General features: G+C 39.7%; 1 protein-coding gene across 1 annotated transcript in view; it reads left to right on the top strand.

Moving 5' to 3' along the window:
- The window catches only part of SPOCK1 (SPARC (osteonectin), cwcv and kazal like domains proteoglycan 1), a 550,861-nt gene extending 528,935 nt beyond the window's left edge, over positions 1 to 21,926 (top strand). Inside the window, exons 7-11 of the mRNA XM_082379674.1 lie at positions 794 to 910; positions 4,627 to 4,848; positions 8,893 to 8,955; positions 17,837 to 17,974; positions 18,434 to 21,926. Coding sequence (XP_082235800.1) covers positions 794 to 910; positions 4,627 to 4,848; positions 8,893 to 8,955; positions 17,837 to 17,974; positions 18,434 to 18,624 — 731 coding nt within the window. The 3' untranslated portion in view covers positions 18,625 to 21,926. The remainder of the gene's footprint in view (positions 1 to 793; positions 911 to 4,626; positions 4,849 to 8,892; positions 8,956 to 17,836; positions 17,975 to 18,433) is intronic.
- Positions 21,927 to 24,131: the final 2,205 nt, after the last annotated feature.

Raw genomic sequence — 24,131 nt, 5'->3', positions numbered from 1 at the left:
GGCAGCTAGGGAAAGTCAGCTCCCTCCTCTGCACCATTGTCTCTCCTTTGGGGATTTCTCTCCTCCAGTCTTAGCTCTCTCTGAGACTGTCAAATAGCCTGCACCCACCTACCCATCCACCCATCTGGATTTTCTTCTTGTTCTCAGGAGTATTCGTTGGCCTTGCTCTATCATACCCTAAAAGATGAGCCGGATAGCTAAAGATGGGCTGCATATAGAAGGGACTCTTCCAGGGACAATGCATCCATCTGTCCACAGGGGAAAGTCAAGTCAGTCTGTTCAAAGGCCGGCACCATAAGCCACATCCACAAGCCCAAACATGGGCTAAAGCAAACTTGAGAGTCGCTCTTACTGGGATCTTGTGGTGTCCCAGGCAGCCTTTCCCTAAGAGCATTAGCTGTTCCTAAATGTTAATCTCTTGGCATGAGTTCAGTGGAAAACATCTTCTCTGGCAACTGCAATAGCAAGTTTGATCGGGTTAGCAAAAGGGACCCGTGACGGTCTTTTGGAGGCTGGTGCATGATCGCGAGGCCATCCCAGCTTGCTTTCAGAGCGCCAAGGCAGTCCAAGTTCAGTTGTGCGTGGTGCTGCTTGCCATGGGCGTCTCGGCTCTCACTTTGTCATACTCTGTACCTGTGAGAGCAGCATCTTTGGGACATTTTCACAGTGGCGTAAGGAGCTGTATCCTGGTTGGAGAGGAAGGTCTGTTAGGAGCATCCCACGTTGAGAGTAGAGAGCTCAAAAGAGGAGAAGGCCCAGGGACTCACTGTTTCTTCCATCTGCTTTTCTCCAGCCTGCACGGACAAGGAGTTGAGGAACCTCGCGTCCCGGCTCAAAGACTGGTTTGGAGCCCTTCATGAGGATGCAAACAGGGTCGTCAAGCCCACCAGCTCCGACACAGCCCAAGGCAGTAAGACCGCTTTACTCTCGCTAATTTATCTCATTTTAAACACCACATTCCCTCCCCAGTTATTGGATGTCGTTGATGGACCACCCCGAGATGCGGTTGTTAAAAGAAACACTAAGTTAAACGTATACACTGACTTGAAATATGCCCCCGTTTCAGAAACATTAAAATATGGAGGAGAGGGAAATGCCTTAGAATCGAGAAAATACTACAACAACTTATGTTTTTTAAAGTCTGCTTGCAAAATTATCATGTGTTTAGTACAGTCCTGTTGGAAAATACATTTAAGTATATGTAAAGATACCAAAACAACAAACTACTGTGTATAAAACAGATAAGCAACAATATACTCTATAACATAGGGAATTATAGCCATTATCTTGTAATAACCTGCAAAAATACTGCATCACTATGCTGTACACCTGAAACTAACACAATATTGTACATCAACCACACTTCAATTAAAAAATGTATAGAAACACACCATTTTAACAACTGTAAGCACGTCGTGGCATGGCATATACTTCAAATGTTTCCTTGCCACGTAGAAAAAAATATTTATGTCTGTGTGTGTATGTATACACACACACACACTTTACAGACTGTCTTACGGCCTTCTTTTATCATCCAGCAATACACTATGACTATCTTTCTAGGCTGTTGAGTAGTATTCTGCCTTGTAATCACTATATAGAATCTCAGTGTATAGATACAACATAATTTATGTAATTAGACCTTTATTTGGGAGGTTTGAAGTTGTTCCTAATGTTCAGCTATTATAAGCAACACGGTAGCAAACATCTTTGATAACTTAGCTTTATGGACGTTAATCAGATTGCATTTTGTTTTCCATAGATAAACTCCCAGACAAGTTTTCCCTCCGCCATCACTGAACTGGCAGAGACCATACCCAGAGCCTCTCCATAAGCTGGAGAGAAAACTCAGAGTAGGTCTGCCTGTTTGTACCTTGACGGAGCCTCTCACTGCCTTTAACGCAAAGGCCATTAGGGGCGAGCTCGTGCACACTGTGGCCGATTGGCACAGAACGGCTTACTCAACAATACAGTTGTTGAGATGCGTGGAGCTTTGCCACGGCCTCTTCTGTGTAGAGATTTTTATATTGATTTGTCAAAATATAAAAACACACGTAATTTAAAGCAGAGAGTATTTCACCCCATCCCTGATGCCACACTTGTGTGGACAGGATTTCTGAATGTAATGCTCCTGGATTGAACTAAGTAGGTAAGAAGTGATACTGGCAATTGGTGGGACCCAGAGTTTAACCAGCATCTGGTCCTCAGCCCAAATTAGAATGATCTTCTTAATTTCGGGTTTATCCTTTGCTGTTCATAGCCATCTAGAGATACTAGTAGAGAATGTTGATACTAGTGGACAATTCTTTCACCAGTTTGGATCTTTTTTACCTTAAGGGAGAGGTAGATTCTGGGAAGCAAATGCTAAGTGTCCAAAGAGTGGGTCCTGGGGTTGTATCTGTGGGAAGGGGGATGTAAGAGTCTTTCTTTCCATCCCCGCCAAAGGTTTCCTTGGGAGTTTGTGGACAGTTAATTCACAGATAGATAGATAGTCTCTAGAAGCTTTTCCCAGGGATCTTCCAGGAGCCGCTGAGTCCCTGGGCTTTCTGAACAAAAACCACGGAACCCTAGAAGTGCCATGAGCTCGGGGCCAGCCAGAAGGGCTGCTCTGTTCCCCTGGATATCAGATGCAGGTGCCTCTTTTCTAGAGCCTTCCAAATAGGTGTGGGTAGGCTTGACCTTAGCCTACTGCCCAGCCAGCTTGGCACTTCTTTTCGGTGGTCAGTCAGCAGTATTAAAATTTCCCTTTCCTGTGTATTAAAATGGTAATATCCTACAACATTGACACATATTACATAAAATATTCTGTACAAAAGTGTGGAGCCATTTAGTGTCAGAGTCAATTATCTTCCTTTATTCAGTCGCCCCTGAGGACATCATCATCACAGAGATTGTTCAGTCATGACCTTCAGTCAAAGAAGAGGCCAGATGATGTTCCATAGTCTCTCTTCTTGAAAATCAGGATCTTTTCTAAGATGTGCTTTAAGATATCAAAAGGTATAAATTTAAAAATGGAAAGATTTTTTCATGTTGGAACGGGTAAGTAAACTTCGCAGTAGCTGGAAAACTTCTCTCAACAGGTTCTTCTGTGGAGCACCTGCTGTGTGCCTGTACTGGCTGAGGCTACTGAAGGGAACAAGAGAGTCTTTGCCCTCAGGAGCTTAGGGTCTAATTTACAGGCACCGACAATGAGGGGAAGCACAGGCTTCTGTGAGAGCTCAGGGGAGAAGGTGCAACACTTAGGCTACTGGCTTCTGGACGGCAAAGACCCTGTTGTAAAGATGCTACTTGAAAGGGTGGGCACGCTTTGCTCTCTGTCTTACATCCTGCTGACTAAGCAGGGGTCCCTGGTGAGGCACATAGAGCCTGATGAGCAGGCTGTAGGTTAGAACCCTAGAGGGTCAATCGATCCCATCAGGATCCTCAGTGACAGTCACTGCAGCAGCCCTGGCATTGCTCATCCCTAAACTTGGCGCCCAAGCCAACTGGATGTCCTCAGGGTAGGAGGCGCCTGTGTCATGCGAAGAAGAGGCAGCCCTGGGAGAGGAGGGACTGAGAATGTAGACTCGGGGTTGGGCCACCTGGGCTTGAATTCCAGCCCCACAATTGTATGACCTTGAGCAAGTAACTTAAATCTTGAGCTTCTTGTCTGTAATCCATAGGGAGGATAAAAGCATCATCTCTTAGGGCTGTTATAAGGATTCAGTGAGATAATTAAGTATAAAATGCTGAGAAGAGTGCCTTCAGTAACACAAAAGTGAACTCTTTTCATCATATTTCTGGGGAAAATAAAACCAGTCCTAGAAATCCAGATTATGGAATAATTTAACATTGCCCGGTGCTTTGATTCCGAAAGAAAGATGAGTTTTACATGTGGGGCATGCCTTCTCTGGGGTTTGTCTACAGTATACTCAGTATCCCGAGTGTTAAGCCAAGTGTTATTATTCGAGTGCATACAGTTTCCACTGTAGAAACAAATAATTCTTTAAGAAAACCAACCCTCCTCCCCGCACCCCGGGAAATAAATAAAAAAGAAATAATTTTCTGAGTCATACATGATTCCATGTCATGTATCTCTTGAGGGGATTGCAGAAAAGAAAAATGGGGAACAGAGGCAGGTACCCTGGCTTGTTTTCCCATTAATGTTCAGACTGCTTGGATTGAACAGTCCTTTGGGATATAATCAGTGCTTCTGGATTATGCCACAGAGTTTCATCTCACTGCCATCCTTTTACGATAGTTGTTTTGTTTTGGTTTTTCAAGTAGTTTTTTTCCCTCAATATAAAAGCATAGTTTGCAGTATTATCCTTTAGTCCTCTTACTCACCACGTTTGTACTCTTCCTTTCAGGCATCCCCTGTTTTAAGCAAGTCTGGTAAATGAAAACCCCTATTTACAGCACAGATAAATTAGCATTGGGGATTTATTCCCTTTAGAACGTATTCTCCTCAAAAGCTGACTTCTGTTTTAGCACATTTTAGATTGTTTCATTTAAAAACCAACCAACCACCACCACATGTTCTGGTAGAGGGCTGCTGAGACTGTACCCGTGGAGGGGGAAAGCATCAGGGGAGCAGGTGGCGAGAGCGGGCTTGGTGGCAGCTGAGACATGTCCTTCCCTCTACAGGGTTTGACACCAGCATCCTTCCCATCTGCAAGGACTCCCTGGGCTGGATGTTCAACAAGTTGGACATGAACTATGACCTCCTGCTTGACCACTCAGAGATCAACGCCATCTACCTGGATAAGTACGAGCCCTGTATCAAGCCTCTCTTCAATTCTTGTGACTCCTTCAAGGATGGCAAGCTCTCTAACAATGAGTGGTGCTACTGCTTCCAGAAGCCTGGAGGTAAGGCAGGAGGGAGGTGGGGCCCAGAGGGCAAGGCCACCATGCTGTGCAGGGAAGGGCCCCCTATCACGTACTGGGGAGATAGGGATCAGCAAGCAGAAAGACACAGCTAGAGAATAAAGCAAACGCTCTTTTCTCCTCATTGACCTCCACTTTCAGCATGGTAGGGAAAACCCAGGAGCATAATTAAGGAGTGTGTTATTCCACTCCTCCTTTTAGGAAAATCTTTTAACTGTTGTGCCTCAGCTTTTCCATCTGTAAGACGGGCGTAGGAACCTTTGCTACATAATTCCCAAAGTCAGTGTAAGATCCTTAATGTCTTTGTTTTTTGTACATTTTCTTCAGATTAGGTTCTTATGTGTTTCTGTTTTTAGTAGGAACTCTCTCTATACTAAGACATTGGAATTGGTCTCATCATATGTATTGCAAATAGATTTTTTCCCCAAATTTGACTATGTGCGTTTTTGCTAGGGTGAAATTTAAAATTTTAAGATAGTCAAATTTCTCCATCTTTTATTTTGGGGCTTCTTAGAAGCCATAAGGCTTATGTTAAGCTTAGAAAGGCATTTCCCACTGTGAGATAGTAAAGCAATTCTCTTTTGTTTTCTTTAGTACCTTTGTGGGGTTTTGTTTGTTTATTGAAGTCTTTTATCACTTTAGTTTTTTGTGTGTGTGCAGTCAAGTAGGGTCCCAGCCCCGATCCCTTGAGATGGTTGTCCACTTGCCCATTTGTCATTTATTGACTAACCCATCTTTCTCCCACTAGTTTGAAATGCTTCCTCTATCATATATAAAACTCCTATATGCTCTATCTGTCTATTCCTGGGTGCTCTGTCCTACTAGTTGACATGTTTTATTATTTAGTGGACCACTCTCTCCTACCATTAATCTTTTTTCAGAATATTGTTATATGTCCTATATGTTTGAACTCTTTGAATTTTATAATCAGTTTATTCAATTAAAAAAAAACTTACTGGTATTTCTTTTAGAATCAGGCAAAATTAGATTAATCTAGAGAGAGTTGATAGCTATATAATATTGAACCCTTTTATCCTAGAACAGGATTTGTCTGTTAACCAGCAAGCTACAAGTTTTGTTTTCACAGATGTTATACTTCCCTTGTGTTTATTGTTGTTGCCAGTATAGACAAAATCCATTTTTTCCCATTATATTTCCTCACTGGTGATTGCTTCACTATTAAATTTGTTCCCGGCCACCATACTAAATCCTCACTTTATTTATGATAGTTCTTCTGGTTGGTTTCCTTGAATTTTTCAGGTGTGCAGTCATATTATCTGCAAATAGTGATAATTTTTTCTTTCAATTTTTATACCTCATTTCTTTCTAATCACATCAGGTAGTTCTTCCAAATCGATGTTAAATAATAGCCATGCTTTTTACTTCAGTAGGAATGCTTGTGGTGGTTCAGCATTAAGCTTAATGATAGCTTTGGGCTTGAGTTCATACAAATTCATGTGGCTTTAGCTCCAGGTTGAGGTTGAGTGAAGTGAAGCCTCATTGCTAATACTTCACCTGGAGGTGTAATGCCGGGGCCCTGAGAGGGAAGTAACTGCCTTAACCACGAGACACAGCTGAGCCCCTAGCCACATGCGATGTCTCCAGATAGGCTGCCCTTTCAGCAACTGTGGGAGGGAGCCAGGACCCACCTATGGAAAAGAATGGCATCTAGGAGGAGTTGAGCAAAATAATTTGTTGTCGTTCTTTCTTATTTTGTGTACGTCTCCCCTTTAGCTATAGGCCATAGGTATTCATAGTTTGTATTTTTATTATGGTTAATTTGTAGATATTCTACATTTAAGGATCTGGGTACCTCTTTGGCCCAATAAAGCTTTTAAAGAGCACTTTTAAACTCTTCGTGTTGACTGGTTTTGAGATCATTCTTTATTGCCAAGTTTTAGAAGTTTTTTCAGAAGTTCTCATGGGAATTAGTCTTTGAATGTTTGAAAATATATAAATTTCCTTTATACAGAAGCAAAGATGCTATGATTCCTGGAATCATAGTTTGCTTTCTTGATACCTTAACGTTATTCTCCTAGCCCTGGATGTAGTTACTGAAAGAGTGAACCCATACGAATTTTTCTCCCTTTTGGTGGTGTTGTGACCATTTTGCCTGGAAGCCAAAAGGATTCTTTACCTTTCACGGATATGAACTTCCTTGGACATGTTTTAGTTTTGCTCAGGCTATATCATCAATCAATCGCTTTTTCCTGAGACATGTTATGCTCTTTTGAGCTCTAGAATTAAAACTTTTTTGTCCCACGTGTTTAGTCTCCTCATCAGTCACATGGATGTTTCACATCAGTTTTGTTGCTTCAGATATAGCCTTCCTTTCTTTAACGGCTTAATTTTCCTCTTTTTATGTCATTTATATCCTTGAGCTTTTGTATCATCTGTGCATTAAAATACTTGTAGATGGTCTTTTTTCATTAGAATTTTTGGTAAATATTTTCTTCTCAGCAGCATACATTTTCTGTTACAAATTTTTCATCTGAAGTTTTTTCTTGTCCGTTCCTCTCTTTTTCTTGCAGCATTTTGAGTAGGTCTCAGTCTTGATTCATTTTTACTTATCTTTCAATAAGTAGAGTTTTTAAAATTACTATAGGACAGTTTGAGAAAGGGGCTTGACAATTAATTAGAAACTCTCTTCCTAGTAAACTGGGCGAGTGTTTATGATTGTGATGCTTCTTCAGGAGCAGTCTTCTAAACGCCTAAAGATTTTTTCTCCGTATTTCTTCATAGTGAGATGAGCATTTCCATTTGTACCTACCTCATATGGTGACTGTAAAGATTAAATTAATTAGGAGAAAGTTCTAAAACATTCGCTGGTGCATTCTGAGAATTCAGTGAAAAATGTTCATTATTTGCTATAGATGCTACTTTTAATCATCAAAGATGGAGTTTGGGCTCTTTTTTGTTGGTTTCAGGTGGTATCTTTCTCCTGTACTCTGAAATCATCGTAAACCCAGAAGTCAAAAACATGTATTTGGTAGTCAGTTTCTCTCAAGGAATAAGCAGCAAGACCAGGTGGCATTGTGAAATCCGAAGGGTAACAGAGGTAAATAGGCAGTCAGGTACCTTCTGCAGACCCCACACTTGTGCTTACAGAGGTAGGGTAAGTGCCCTGAGAATCCAAATGTCATGGTCTTTGCTGGAGAACCATGAGCAGATAGCAGAGCCACAGCATCTGCAAAGGCCGGTCACAGTAAAATTAAGATTAGTGAGGTCGCCTTTCTTTTTGCTTGGAGTGGAAGTCAAAAGGGTACCCCACACTTTCATATGCCCTACTTTAGCCATGTGGCTCCCACTGTATCAGCCCTTCACTTGAGAATGGACAGTTTTGAGCTCGTCTGTAATAACACATGTTTGTTTTATCACTGAAGACTTGGAGGCTGAGAGACAGAAAGAGACAGGCCCAAAGTACTTACCTAGGAGGTGGCAAAGCCCAGAGTTAAGGTGTCACCCTTCTGTCCCTCTGGATCTCTTCTGTATCTTCATAGTTGTCCCTTGAGGCCTGTGCTTTACTTTCCTGGGGTAGTGAGCCATGAGGTCGGAAGTAGCCATTCTAATCGTCTTTCTATACTGCAGTAAGACCTGGGGTAGATTAAGTATTTGTCACAGTCTGTGGATTCAACACACGTACCCACTAGTAACCTATCATCATCCTGGTTCTCACCTCATAGAAGTCTTGGCTGATAAGAGACTTTTTTTCTTTATATAAGGAAGTAAATAATGAAATCACCGACGAGACACTTGGTATTTGCTTGAATGGGTGGTGGGAAGAAAGATTCCTATACAGTGCAAGTAGCCCCAAATACTATTTTAAGTACCTAGTGGTATAAAATGTTGTTTTTTTAAAATAAGTGCCACTAATGGCCTGAATTTGTTTTGCTGCATAGTAACAGCAGATGGAGTAATTCCACTGCCAGGTGTGTCATTGTCTACATTTCATGTCAAGAGTGAAGCCAATCATTAGCGATCATATCCCTTACCATCTGGAAACTGACTTTCATAAATTATTTTTAGGTCTCCCTTGCCAGAATGAAATGAACAGGATTCAGAAGTTGAGCAAGGGGAAAAGCCTGTTGGGTAAGTACCATTTCTTGCCATTCATTTAAACAACTAATTAAACCATCCGTGTCTCTTGTAATATTGAGCACAGCCATGGTTATTCAATTAGGGACCAGTGTTTTGTGAAAGAAATGCCTCATTTTACCTGAGACAGGGCTCTTCCAGGAAGCTGGTGATATGTGGTAGTCCACAGGACATCTCTGAGGCTCAGTTAGCTGGCTGAGAAATGCTGCATGCGCCATCAGCGGGAGGAGACGTCAAAGGTCAGCCCATGACCAGTGGGCAGGTCACCAGGGCTGAAATCGAGCTAACCCCTCCCTGATCTTGGCTTTTCCTTCTTTCACGTACGGCCATTAAACGGACCTCTCAAGTGTTCCTTCCAAGTTAAAATGATAAGATCTCTAAATTATAGAATTTCCTATATTCTCCAGATCAAGTTGTCCATTCAACGAGGAAAGATGAGCTGAGTCCCTTCTAAATTTATCAGACAGGGTCCAAGGACTCGAGTGCACTTAAACACATTTGTTTCATGTGCATGATCACTGGACCCTGTCTCTACGTTTCTCCTCTTACCTTTTGTCCAAATGTTGAGGTGGAAGGAAGCAAGTGGGTTGTGCGAGTGTGTTTTTTCCCTGACATGCAAATCTGTGGCCAAGGTAAAGGTAACAAATGCTGGCTGTTGAAGGCTCCCTTTAGCTCCAAACCCTCCTTTCTGCAGCACGCAGACCAGGCCATTGCCCAAAAAAGAGGCTGCACTGCTTCCCTTGCTTTTTAAAAAGAGAGCTGACAGCTACAACACGAATTATTCTTGTTAAGCATTCAGAAGCAGGTTCACCGCCTAAACAGCCTGCCATTTCAGGCATTTATCTATTTTCTTGAAGGAAATGGGCACGTTTTTTGCAGATTGGTCTGTGAACTCTGGCCATTCCTCTTCATCTGATGTTTGTGCCACCTCAAAATGCATCTTACTCCCTTCCTTCTACTTTTGAAAATTACTTATTTCACTGGCTTGCCTTAGACTTTCCACTTCTGATAACACCCTTTTCAGCTCACCAAGAACTCCAAAGTCATTGTGATCTGGACCTGAGTGTAGGTTCTTCTCCAGCGTTGAAGACATAAAAGCATCTTTCTGGATCTCTTTGCCATTGGGCTTTCCTCCAGTGCAAGGACTTGTGCTCAATGATCTGATTCTTCCATGTGCGAGGTTATTTTGGGTTTGAGTGATGTGCTTAAGAGAACTAATAGAGAGTACTATTTTTGGATGCATGGATATCTTCTTACTGCTTCATTGATAATATTTTTAAAGTAGGTGGCCTCAGATAAAATGTCTCATCTTTTATTTTCCCCAGTTCACAGGAATGAAAGGCCTATCTTTTTCCTACTGTGAATCCCACCTAGGTTTAAAGCTCACTTTACCACATCTCCCCACATAGGGATATTATTCTAGCTGACTCATAAAAATACCATTTCTCTGCTTACAAATTATTTTTTGCATGGGGAAATCTCCTAATATAACACATGTGTATTCAGGGGCATTCAGATTCCTAGCAATAACAAATTATAGTCAGTTATAATTACTGCCTACTTAGAAAAAAATGGTAATTCTATATTACATTATAGATATAGAGCAGCATCTGCTTCCTACCAACCTGGGGCCTCAACCCAGTATGCTTTTTTTTTTGGTCTATTAACTGCTCTTGTTTTCCAACTGCAGCTCAAGGAGGAGGATCAGCATTTCCTCAGCTTTCTACTTGTCCTCAAAAACTTCTCTGCTTCTTGGTTATTGAAAGCATCTGCTTTTTTTTTTTTTTGTCCTTCCTTCTGTTCCCTCAAGACCAGGGGTGCTGGCTGAGCAACTAACTAAGAGTATGGTCACTACTTCTGATTGCAGCACCAGCAGACTTACTTACCTGTCACTTAGGAGGGATTTTTCTGGGGGCAACTTCCTAGCTGTGATCTTTGAGAACGTGGTCATCTTGGAATAGCTTGGTGAGCAGTTGCTACAATCAGCTGGATCTGAGGTTACTGTCTGCCATGCCACTCTTCTTTCCAGATCTGTTCTATGAAATAAAATAAAAGGTCAATTTAAAAACACAGTCACTCTAAAATAATCACAAATAAAATTAGGCAGTAGAAGCCAGTGGTAAGCAGAAACCTCCATCTACACATGGCTGATTAATGTTACTACTCAGGTTACACTGAGGAGAATTGTCCCATAGTAGATGAGCACACAATCATCAAACAAACACACATGCCCCCTAAGAAAAATGAAAACTAAAAACTGTCATAAATATTACCTACAGTTGAGTGAGAATCAGATTGGTATCACTGATTTAAGAAGAGAAAATATTATCTTCAGAGTGCTGAGAGGAAATCACTTTGAACCTAGAATGTTAAATTTATCTCAGTGATCATCCAAGTGTGATGACAGACATATTCTCAAACCACAGATTCAGTAAGCTTACTAACTGTAGACTTACTAAAGGTTTTAATATGCAGAAGACAGACAATACCAGAAGGAATTATTGAGATACAATGTGGAAAAGAAATAAGGCATGCTGCTAAATCTAAACAAATATGAACTATAAAAATGTTTTGATATCAAGGTAGAATTAAAATTTCAGACTGCTGGGGTCAGGGAGAAAAATGTGTCTGGTTTATTCAGGAATAAAAGAAAATATAGATTAACTTTAGACTTTATTAAGAAAAATATGCTTCTCAGTGCATATTTTAAGGTAACAGTAAAAATATTGGAAAAATAATATATAGTTTTTAAACCTATGGAAGACAGAATAAAGAAAACTTGATCATTTCAACAGAAAGCAGGAAAGGGGGAAGATAGATAGCAAACACAAAATACAGTGGTAGATATAAAAACACGCATATCTGTAATCACCATAAATGTGACTGGGCCAAACTCATTTATTATGAGACAGAGACTGAGAAAATCTGACAAGAGCAAATACTTTGTTTTCAATTCTTAAGAGAAAGAGGTATTATTATCTTGCTGAAATGTTACATTTACTATGTTGTTATGTCATCAATTGGTATACCCATAACTTTAAAACAAAATGTAACATTATAACAATTGTAACTATAGATGTAACCAACATAGGAGCACTCAATATATAAGGCAAATACTAACAGAAATAAAAGGAGAAATTGACAGTGACACAATAATAGTGGGGGACTTCAACACCCCACTTTCATCAATGGACAGATCATCCAGATAGATAGATAGATAGAAAATCAATAAGGAAACACAGGCCTTAAATGATATTTATACAGCATTCCATCCAAAAGCAGCAGAATACACAGTGTTTCCAAGTGCACATGGAACATTCTCCAGGATTGATCACATCTTGGGTCACAAAGCAAGCCTTAGTAAAGTTAAGAAAATTGCAGTCAATATCAAGCATCTTTTCTGACCACAGTGCTGAGATTAGAAATCAACTATAAGATAAACAAACACTGGAAAAAAGCGCAAACATGTGGAGGCTAAACAATATGCTACTAAACAACCAATGGATCCCTGAAGAAATCAAAAAATACCTAGAGAGAGAGATAAATGACAATGAAAACAGGATGATGCAAAAGCAGTTCTAAGAGGGACGTTTATAGCAATACAGTCTTACCACAGGAAGCAAGAAAAGTCCCAAATAAACAACCTAACCTTACGCCTGAAGCAACTCGAGAAAGAAGAACAAACAAAACCCAAAGTTAGTAGTAAGGAAAGAAATCATAAAGATCAGAGCAGAAATAAATGAAATAGAAACAAAGAAAACAATAGCAAAGATCAATAAAACTAAAAGCTGGTTCTTTGAGAAGATAAACAAAATTGATAAACCCTTTGACTCATCAAGAAAAAAGTGGAGAGGCTGAAAATCAATAAAATTAGAAATGAAAAAGTTACAACTGACACCACAGAAATACAAAGGATCCTAAGAGACTACTACAAGCAATTATATGCCACTAAAATGGACAACCTAGAAGAAATGGACAAAATCGTAGAAAGAATTGAAACTTCCAAGACTGAACCAGGAAGAAATAGAAAACATGAACAGACCAATCACAAGCACTGAAATTGAAATTGTGATTAAAAACTTCCCAACAAACAAAAGTCCAGGACCAGATGGCTTCACAGGTGAATTCTATCAAACATTTAGAGAAGAGCTAACACCCATCCTTCTCAAACTCTTCCAAAAAACTGCAGAGGAAGGAACACTCCCAAACACATTCTATGAGGCTACTGTCACCCTGATACCAAAACCAGACAAAGATACCACAAAAAAGAAAATTACAGGCCAATATCACTAATGAATATAGATGCAAAAATCCTCAACAAAATACTAGCAAACTGAATCCAGCAATACATTAAAAGGATCATATGCCATGGTAAAGTGGAATTTATCCCAGGGACACAAGGATTTTTCAATATCCACAAATCATTCAGTGTGATACACCACACTAACAAAGTGAAGAATAAAAACCATATGATCATGTCAGTCCCAAACTCCCAGTCTATCCCTCCCCAACTAACTCCCCCTGGTAACCATAAGTTCATTCTCTAATTCTGTGAGTCTGTTTGCTTTCTAAATAAGTTCATTTGTATAGTTTTTTTTTTTTGGATTCTGCATATAAAGCAATATCATATGATATTTGTCTTTCTCTGTCTGACTTCACTTAGTATGATAATCTCCAGGTCCATCCATGTTGCTTTTCAATGGCTGAGTAATATTCCATTGTTTCCATATATCACTTATATGCAGAACTGAAAAAAATGATACAAATGAACTTATTTACAAAACAGAAGCAGACTCACAGACATAGAAAAACTTATGGTTACCAAAGGGGAAAGGTGGAGGTGGGGAGGGATAAATTGGGAGTTTGGGATGGACATGTACACACTACTACATTTAAAATAGATAACCAACAAGGGCCTACTGTACAGCACAGGGAACACTGCTCAATATTCTGTAATAACATAAATGGGAAAAGAATTTGAAAAAGAATAGATACATGTATATGAATAACTGAATCACTCTGTTGTACACCTGAAACTCACACAACATTGTAAATCAACCATAGTCCAATATAAAATAAAAATTTTAAAAAAAATACACACACACAAAGTAACAGAACTGCAAGGAGGAGTTGTCATATCTATAGCCTAATCAGAGACTCCAATATACCTCTTCTTGAAAACTTACAGTTCAAGTATACAAAAGAAGAAATGAACAACATAATTCATTAGCATTTTTATATATGTATTCCTGTACATAGGCATAGAATAGACAGTCTTTTCAAACACACATGACATTTGTCATAGATTACACAAAAGAAAACAAACTAAACATCTCAAAGAAGTATCATAGATGATATTCATTCTCTACAACACAATACAAATAGAAGTAAAAAAGGAGGTTACACAATCTTATATGTCTGGGTTTTTTTTTTTTTTAATAATTAGTCAAAGATGAAATAAAGTAAAAATACAAAACATTTAGACCTGAATGAAAATGAAAGCACTATGTGCCAAAAACAGAGAAGCAACTAAAATGAAACTTAGAGGAACATTCATAGCTTCAAATGCATTTCTGGAAAAAAAAAACAAAACTAAAATTTCAAATCAAAAAGCTATAAGGACAACACAGTTAAGACTAAAGCAAAAAGAAATCAAATAGACAAAACTTTGACAATGTGAAAGCCTCAAATACTCTCATGAATTTAAAAATGGGCTGTAAACCTCAGATATAGATGAATAGTATAAATTTGTAGTTCTCAAACTTCACAGTTTGAGAACTACAGAAACACCTGGAGAGTTTATTAAAGCATAGTTTGCTGGGCCCCACTCTCAAAGTCTTTAATTCAGTAGGTTTGAGGTGGGCTCAAGAATTTGCTTTTCTAAGCAGTTTGTTTCCCATTGATGATGCAGCTGCTGGTCCTGGGCCCACACTTTGGAAACCATTGCTATAAACCAACTTACAGCAATTACGAAAACCTAGTTGAAAAGGATACTATGAGTATGGGTCATGAAGAAAAAGAAGACCCAACAGGATTAAAAAAAAAAAAAAACACATTAATTTTAAATCAAAATACTACTGTCACCTCCTAAAATAGGCACCAGGCTCAAAATATTTTTATGGGTGAATCCATGGAAGAGATCATTCTCATTTTATACAAAACTTCTGGAGTATAGAAAAAGAAAAATACCTGAATCACTTTACAAATTAGTTGCTTTGATACAGAAATTGAAGAAACAAAACTATATGCCTCTATCACTTAGTAACATAGATGCAAAAGGATCAGCAAATTGAATCCAATATATCATGACCAAGTAGTATTTATTCCAGGAAAGCAAAGATGTATTTTTAAAAATTGTGCCACTCATTAAAAGCATATAAAGGATAAAAAATGCTACGATTCTCTCAAGTATTAATGTTATTGAATCAGGAAGGAATAGAAAATCTGAACAGACCGGTTACTAGTGAGGGGATTGAATCAATAATCAAAAATCTCCCAAGAAAGAAAAGACCAAGAGCAGATAGCTTCACTGGTGAATTTGACCAAATATTTAAAGAAGAATTAACACCAATCCTTCTCAAACTCTTCCCAAAAAATTTCAGAGGAGGGAACACTCCCAAACTCATTTTATGAAGCCAGCATTACCTTGATACTAAAGCCAGAAAAAACACTACAAGAAAAGAAAACTACAAGCTAATATCCCAGATGAATACAGATGCAAAAATTCTCTAGCAGCACATTAAAGGAAAGGAAGATGTAAAATTTTCTTTGTTTGCAGATGATACAATTTAACCAAGGAGGTGAAAGATCTCTATGCTGAAAACTGTAAGACATTGATGAAAGGAATCCCATATTCATGGATTAGAAGAATTAATATTGTTAAAATGTCTATAGTACCCAAAGTCATGTATAGGTTCAAAGCAATTTCTATAAAGATCCCAGTAGCATTTTTTTTTTACAGAAATAGAAACACAATCCTAAAATTTATATGAAACCACAAAAACCCCAAATAGCCAAAGCAATTCTAAGAAAGAACAAAGAAGAACACTTCCGATTTCCAGCTGTATTATAAAGCTACAGTCAACAAACAAGGTTGTACTGGCATAAAAATAGACACATAGAGTAACAGAACATAATTGAGAGCCCAGAAATAAACCCATACATATACAATCAACTAATATATTCAAAAGACAGTCTCTTCAATAAATGGTGCTGGGAAAATTGGATATTCACATGTAAAAGAATGAAACTAGACCCCTATCTTACACCACTCACAAAAATTAACTTGAAATTGATCAAAGACCTAAATGTAAGACTGGAAACAATAAAACTGCTAGGAAAAAAACATAGGAAAAAAGCTCTTGACATGGGCCTTGGCAGTGAGTTTTTGCATATGACACCTAAGACACAAGCAACAAGATCAAAAATATGTGGGACTACATCAAACTTAAAAGCTTCTGCGCAGCAAAACAATCAACAAAACGAAAAGACAACCTATGGAATGAGAAGAAATATTTGCAAACCATATATCAGATAAGGGGTTAATATCAATATATATGAAGAACTCATACAACTCAATAGCAAAAACAAAACAAACAAAAAATTCCACAAATAATTCAGTTTGACAAATGGACAAAGGAACTGAATAGACATTTTTTCCAAAGAAGATATTCAAATGGTCAACAGGTACATGAAAAGGTGCTCAGCCTCACTAATCATCAGGGAAATGCAAATCAAAACCACAATAAGATACCAGGTCCTGCCTGTTAGAACGGCTATCATGAAAAAGACAAGGGATAACAAATGTTGGCAAGGATGTGGAAAAAGGAGAACCCTTGTGCACTGTTGCTGGGATTATAAATTGGTGCAGCCCTATGGAAAACAGTATGGAGGTTCCTCAAAAAATTAAAGATAGAACTAACATATGATCCAGAAATTCTACTTCTGGGAATATATCTGAAGGAAATGAATATACTATGTCAAAGAGATACCTGCACACCCATATTCACGGCAGCATCATTTACATTAGCCAAGATGTGGAAACAACCTAAGCGTTCATCAACAGATGAATGGCTAAAGAAGTTCATATATGTTTATATATATATATATATATATATATATGAGAAGAACATCATTCAGCCAGAAAAAAGAAGGAAATCCTGCCAATTGTGATGACATGGATGGACTTTGAGGGCATTATCCTAAGTGAAGTGAGTCAGACAGAGAAAGAAAATACTGTATGATCACTTGTATGTGTAATCTAAAAACAAACTTTGAGACTGGTGGTAAACACAGGCAGTGGGAAAATTGGATGAAGGTGGTCCAAAGGTACAAACTTCCAGTTATAAGATAAATAAGTGCTGGGATATAACATACAACATGATATCTATAGTTAACACTGCTGTATGGTAGATATGAAAGTTGTTAAGAGTAAATCCTGAGAGTTCTTCTCACAAGGAAAAAAACTTTTCTATATGAGATGATGGATGTAAACTAAGTTTACTGTGGTAATCATTTCACAACATATAAGTCAAATCATTGCGCTATACACCTTAAACTTATCCAGTGCTGTGTGTCAGTTATAGGTCAATTACATTTCAATAAAACTGGAAAAACTTCTGAAATAAAAAGTTATTAATAAGAGTAGAACCACAGGGAAAAAGAGAACTCATCCAAGAAGGAATCCTATCTAACCTTGAGCAAGTCCTAGGGCCCTGTAATTTTGATTAGGTAATAACCAAGCATGCCATTCTTTCTCGCTGGCTTTGCAGTAAATACCCTGTCTGATGTGTGAGCCCTCTTGTCTGTTTTTGAGGGCATTAACTCAAGTATCTGTGCACTTCTCTGATTCAAGTTGCACCTTTTGTTCTCCCAGGAGCATTCATACCTCGGTGTAACGAGGAGGGCTATTACAAAGCCACGCAGTGCCACGGCAGCACAGGGCAGTGCTGGTGTGTGGATAAATACGGGAACGAGCTGGCTGGCTCCAGGAAACAGGGTGCTGTGAGCTGTGGTGAGTAAGCCCTTCTGCAGCAGCCCCCCATGACCTCTGGTGACTCAAAGGTACTCACTGTATGAGGATCTGGGCAGAAGAATTTGTAGAGGTCGTTATGGTCTACAGTGAGTGAGGTTACAATGGAGATAAAGTAACCCTGAAATCACATGAGATAATGCATAGCTAGTTTTCCGAGTGCCAGGAGCTCACTATGACCAATGAACTGGACAACAGTTTTTGACAGTCAGAAACGGTGGCAGGCAAAGAGCGACTCAGATAAACCTCCCAAAAAGGTAGAAACATCTCAAGAATTCTGGGGCTCATATCAGAATAAAGCCTGTGGTCCATGCCAGGTAGACAGGGATGCTCTCATGTTCAGAAGGTGAACTGCATGATTCTGCCCTACAGTTAAGCAAGTCGTGAGGCATAAGCAGAAACTAACCTCAGACCTTTTCTTCCTTCTTAATGATGTTTCAGAAGAGGAGCAGGAAACTTCAGGGGATTTTGGCAGTGGCGGCTCTGTGGTCCTGCTGGATGACCTAGAGGATGAATGGGAGCTGGGACCAAAGGACAAAGCGGGGAAGCTGCGGGTGCACGCCCGGGCAGTGACGGAGGATGATGAGGACGAGGACGACGAGAAAGAAGACGAGGTCGGGTACATATGGTAGTCCCCACAAGGAGGAGGACACGAGGTCCGCACAACACTGCAAGTCACTTCCTGTTCCTGCATTTGTATCTGAGACTCCACGGCACACGGCCTCTTCTCCATTGTTGCCCTCTCCACCCAACCTAAGGTTCGGAGGAAGACAACTCCTTGTTCCCGGAGCATTCTGATTTTGCATACGGCGTGTGGGAAAAAGGGTGTTGTGTTTTGTTTTTTAGACAGGGGAAGGCTGGCTGAGTTAGAGCCTCCTTCCCTCCCGTGAGTTTTCTGCAACAAGCATGTGATTTATGTGGGACTCTGACAGCGCAGGGAGCCCCTACCCTCAAACGTCAAAGACCCTTCGCGATCACCGACACTGGTGGTTAGTACAGCATGGTTCCCGGCCTTACCGTGTCTAAGTGCTTTTCTTGTGTCCTGTAGATGTTGTGGAAAACACACCGCACTGTACCTTGTTCCCCCTGCCCCCCACCACCCCTGGGGTCTATTATTACAAATTAGTTTTTCACATTACTCGATCTGGCTTCCTACAAACAACAGCCTTAATTCAGTCAAGAGTCCTTTTGGGGAACTGATCTCCTTTATTAGAAAAGGTGTCTATATGCTTCTCTCTGTACGTACATAAACACGTAAGTACGTACAGAAGAGACTGTACACACCTGTCAGAAAAAAAGGGTTTGGGTATCTATTAAAAACTCATTTGAAAAACAATTACACATTTGTCAGCTTGTCCAGACCTGGATCATCATTTCTGGAATAGGAAATGTGTATCAGAGTCCTTTTTTGCACTAACAGTTGGCACTTGTAGCCCGCAGACTGAGGAGGCTGCTTCCGTCTGTGGCAGCAGAGTTATTGGAAGCCTCTTTGATTTGGATAAGCCTCTGTCTGCCTAAATTGCTTTCCCCGCAGAAGCCATGCGACTCCCACGTGGGCAGCTTCACAAGCCATCTCTCTCATTTCAGCTCAAGCCCCCCTCGGGCTTGCAGCAGTCCTGTGTGCGGCAGGCCCCTCCCTTCCTACCTACTCAAGGGCTTTTTCTAAGGCATGTACACATACCCTCTGCTCTCTGAGAAGACAGTCCCTCGCTGTTCCTTAGCAGAAGAAAATTCAGGATGCTTAACTCAATGTTTCAGTTTTGCCGCTCTCTATCCACACATCATGATGAGGCTATAAAAGTTCTACAGATTTTTGATCGCTCATCATTTGTAAAGAATCTCAGCTGGAGGCCTAGAAAGAACTGCATGACAGCACATGGGAAGCTAGGGCTAGATTTTAAAGAGCTAGTCCTGCCCTCATCCCTTCCCCGACACTAGTGTCAAGGTACTAATAAAGAAAGCCCTTTACCATTGCGTTTCTTTTCCCTAAGTTAACTCATGACTAGAGTCTATCTCCAAATTTGGTAGGGTCATCATCTCTATAGTCTTTAGGATTTCTCCCCCTATCAAGCTGGCCCCCATACAAGTACCAAAGAGTAGTCTTCAAAGTGGCCCCATTTAGCTCAGTACAGGGCCTTAAGCTCCTGCCCCACCTGGTTTCCACCCACATGGATGCCCTCATCAGCCAGCCAGCAAGGCTCTCTTGCCCACATTTGTTTTTCTTCCCTTCCTGCACTCCAGCCAGTCTACAAGGAGACGACATAAACTCAGGCGAAAAATATACTCAGCCAAACCATGATTACAGAGGCAGCTGACCAGCCCCCGCTCCAAACTAACTATTTGTTTATACTTTACCAGCCCACCTCAAACTAGTATTTTCCAATCCCTGCATTGGCCAGACGCAGTGGCATTATCCCTGGACTTGGCTCAGATGGGACATGAACTTACTTGATATGGCAAACTCATTTGGCCTGATAGACATGAGTACAGCCAGGACCCTAGGTATCGGATAACCATAGGCAAGCTCTGTATTGGGACCTCAACTCCTTCACCTCTGTTTCAGTTGTTGTTGTTTTTTTTTTCTCACTTGAACAAAACTCTGAGATGATAATTTAGAAAACAGGTGCTTAATTGCAGCTAAATTACAATTGAATGTATAAAAGAATCGAGACATACTAAAAAAAATCTCAGTTTAGACCATCAAAGAAAACCATGGTTACTATCTCCTCTGAGCTTGGAAAAATGCACAAGAGAACAAATTAAAATCGACAAATTGATTTCACTTAGAGAAACTTCTAGGAACAGAGTGAACCACACTGATTTTAATTTGCCTAATTATCTTATGACAAGTGTCAAATTAAGATGACACTTAAAGATCCTTAGCATTAACTTAATGATGGAGAAGAGTGCTCACCAGTCAATTCCCAGGAAGGTAATGAGATGCTCATTTTCAGAGACATTCCAAGAAGATATTTTGATTCATTAAAATATTAAATAAAAAGCCCTCCTAAGACTGGAACCCAAAATCAATGGAGCAACGTTAACGCCACTTTTCATGCCTCACTTTGGCAAGACAGCATTAGATTTTTTTTAAAGGTACTTTGCATAAGTAGTAAAGATTTGATATTTTAGTTACCTCATCCTTAGAAGAATTTTTGCTTTCCTCTTTTTTGGCAGGAGCCCTTTAGCTAGTGATGGAGTATACATAAAAATCTTGATTAAAAAAAAATAGTACTGTGATAATCATTTCCTAGTTGGAGACAGATATGGAGTTGAAATTTCACTGGCTCATTTTTGGAACCTCCTTAGTAAATAGTTTTATTCTTATTCCATAAATGGTTCTTTTATTTGATACCATTTCCTTGGCATCTAAGTTAAGCCCCAGAATTTTCTTCCACAATGGTTAGTTGTCTACCATATTACTGTCTTTTTGTTTCCACGAACATTCTAGGCATGGGAATACTTTCATACTGAATTCGAGGTATTATATCAGGTCCTCCTCCTTTATGCCCATTTTCGCACGCCCAGCAGTGAATGACAGCACGTCTGTCCAGGTCTGCCCCTCTCCTCTTCACGGGATGCCATCTACAGTTTTGTTTAGTTTTTACCTTGACCACACTGTACAGTAACATCCAAGAGCCCTTTCTACAGTGGGTGGTTTTGGTCTTTTTATACCTTTTTCTCAAAGTCACTGATGTTTGTCTCTGTTCAATGTGTAGCATTGTAATGAGAGCCCTCCAAATCCTGAGTGTCAGTTTGTTGTCCCTATTGTAGATGAAATAGCGAAGTAGAAAAACCTAGTAAATTCTGAATGCTTTCCCACATAGACTTATCTGGAATGTGAACACGACTCTTTGGTTAATAGTAAATGCTTAACTGTAGTCCTGGGTAGGTGCATTTCTGTCTGTCTCAATAAATTTTAATTTGTCTGCAACATCGGAGTGTTTGTATTTTGTTAGCTTGCACGTGCACTCGCCAGGCCATGTCCACACATGACCTCTGGAGAAGAGTATGGGCAGGTCAAGGGGATCACCAATGCAGGGCCCTCTGTGAGGCCAACCTGCTGGTGGTCCAGCCTGTCCTGACCCCTCCCAGCACACCCTGGCCCATCCGTACCCTGTGCCCCCTCAGCCTAGAACCTTCTCACCCGACCCCTCTTTCTGCTGCTTTCTCCTCTCTCAAGCCACAACTTTCTTACTTAGTCCTTATCCATCAGATTTCACTGTTGTCATCCTGTTTGCAACCTTACGCTTTTTCAATTATTCTTATTCCTTCCCTCCCCAGTCAGTTATTCTCCAATTCTCTTGGGGGGGAAAAAAAAAAAAAAAAACAACTCCTTTACAGGGACTCTGAGATGTGCTCAGTTTATGGCTGAACACACCAGATGCTTGTCAAACATCAGAAAACACCCAAATTGGAACAGGAATTATTTCCTTTCCACCTTTATCCACATTAAAGCCAGGGTATCCATGACTTAATTATACCCTGAGTGAGTAATTTCACCACCAGCCGAGGTAGAAACTATCTTATGAATAATTCTAATTCTTTACCCAATGGACTGCATCTTACAGACAATTTACAGATTGACAGTTCAAGGAAAGGTGCTACAAAATACTAAGGTCAGAAGAACAGTGGCCAATATGAAGCCTCCAGGGTAGGTACAGGGTACATTAAAGAGCAGCTGGCATTTGTGGACACTCCCGAAATTCCTCTTAAATCATCAGATTTACAGTCAAACCCCACATGTCTCCTCAAGTTGTGTCTTCATGGAAGCCACCTCTGTCCATTAAAGGCCAGGACCAAAGGAATATTAGTTATATGGCGTGAGTAAAAACGTCCCAGCACCTCTCAAAATTCTGGGTCAGGTTTCAGATTTGCTTTGACAAACTGGTTCAAGGAAAGAGGAAGATTTCAAAATTTATTCATTCAACAAGACTTTAAGGTTAATTAGAAGATTTGTATATATATAGATTAATATATGACGGATGGATGAATGCCACTATGGGCAGGCACCACATTCAGTGCTAGGAATATATCAAGAAAAGTGAATAAGACCTAGGGGGTCCTGCTCTGTAAAGTTATCTCCTTGAAAAAGACAAATAACTGTTACAGTATAGGTTGATGGATATCATAGTTGACACCAACGGCTACTGCAGCCTTGTTTAAAGCTCACCTTCCTTGGTTTCTCATATCCATCATTCCCTGATTTTCATCCTACCTCTCTGGCTATTCCTTTTAGGTCTCCTGTATTTCCTTTTGTTCACCCAGTTCTGTTCATATAGGTGTTCCTCAGATCTGTGTCCCTGGCCCATTCCTCTTTAATTTTACATGCTTTCTCTAGACAATCTTATCTACATCAGTGGTTTCAACCAACTCCTCCACTTGGAGAAGCCCCGGTCTATGTTTCAAGTGCAGGTTTTGATTCCATTCTGAAAAAGTCACCTGACATTTAGATAATTCTACTCAAATTTCCCATTAACACCTCAATTTCAAACCTTAAAACATCAAAATGATAGAATGAAATATAGAGTGAATATGCCTATGAAAATAGGAGTCAGCAAGGCTTCTTTAAAAACAATTCCTAGCAAACGTGAGCCATAAAGGAATAGATTAATAAAATTTCCTCCATCAAAATTAATAGCACGTCATGAACAAATTTAAAAGATAAACGAGAGACTAAAGAAGATAATGAGGACATAAAACAGATGAAGGATTAGGATATAAAATTTTTTAACTCCTACAAATCCATAAGAAAAATAGAATTCAACAGACTAATGGGGAAAGATAAAAACAAGTGAGCTATAGAAGACATACAGATGGCAAAGAAACCATGCCTAACCTCACTCATGATCAGAGAAACACAAATTAAGCAATGATCTCTCAGTTTCACTCAGAAAAAAATCATGATCATGTCAAGTGTTGTTGAGAGTGTAGTATAAGGAACACTCTTACACACTGTACAGTCCAATCAGCCATTGGAGGGCAGTTTGGTAACAGCTATATAAGTAAGAGTGAATACCCTAGGACTGAATAATTCCACTTCTCAGTAATTACTCCTAGAGGAAAAAAATCACACTAATTTACAAAGATATATGTAAAATGTATGTATATCCATTGTAGCATCATTTGTTAGAACAGG

This window comes from Balaenoptera borealis, assembly GCF_965194805.1.
Source record: "Balaenoptera borealis genome assembly, chromosome: 2".
Lineage (NCBI taxonomy): Eukaryota > Metazoa > Chordata > Mammalia > Artiodactyla > Balaenopteridae > Balaenoptera > Balaenoptera borealis.
This window is presented reverse-complemented; position numbering and strand designations above follow the sequence as displayed.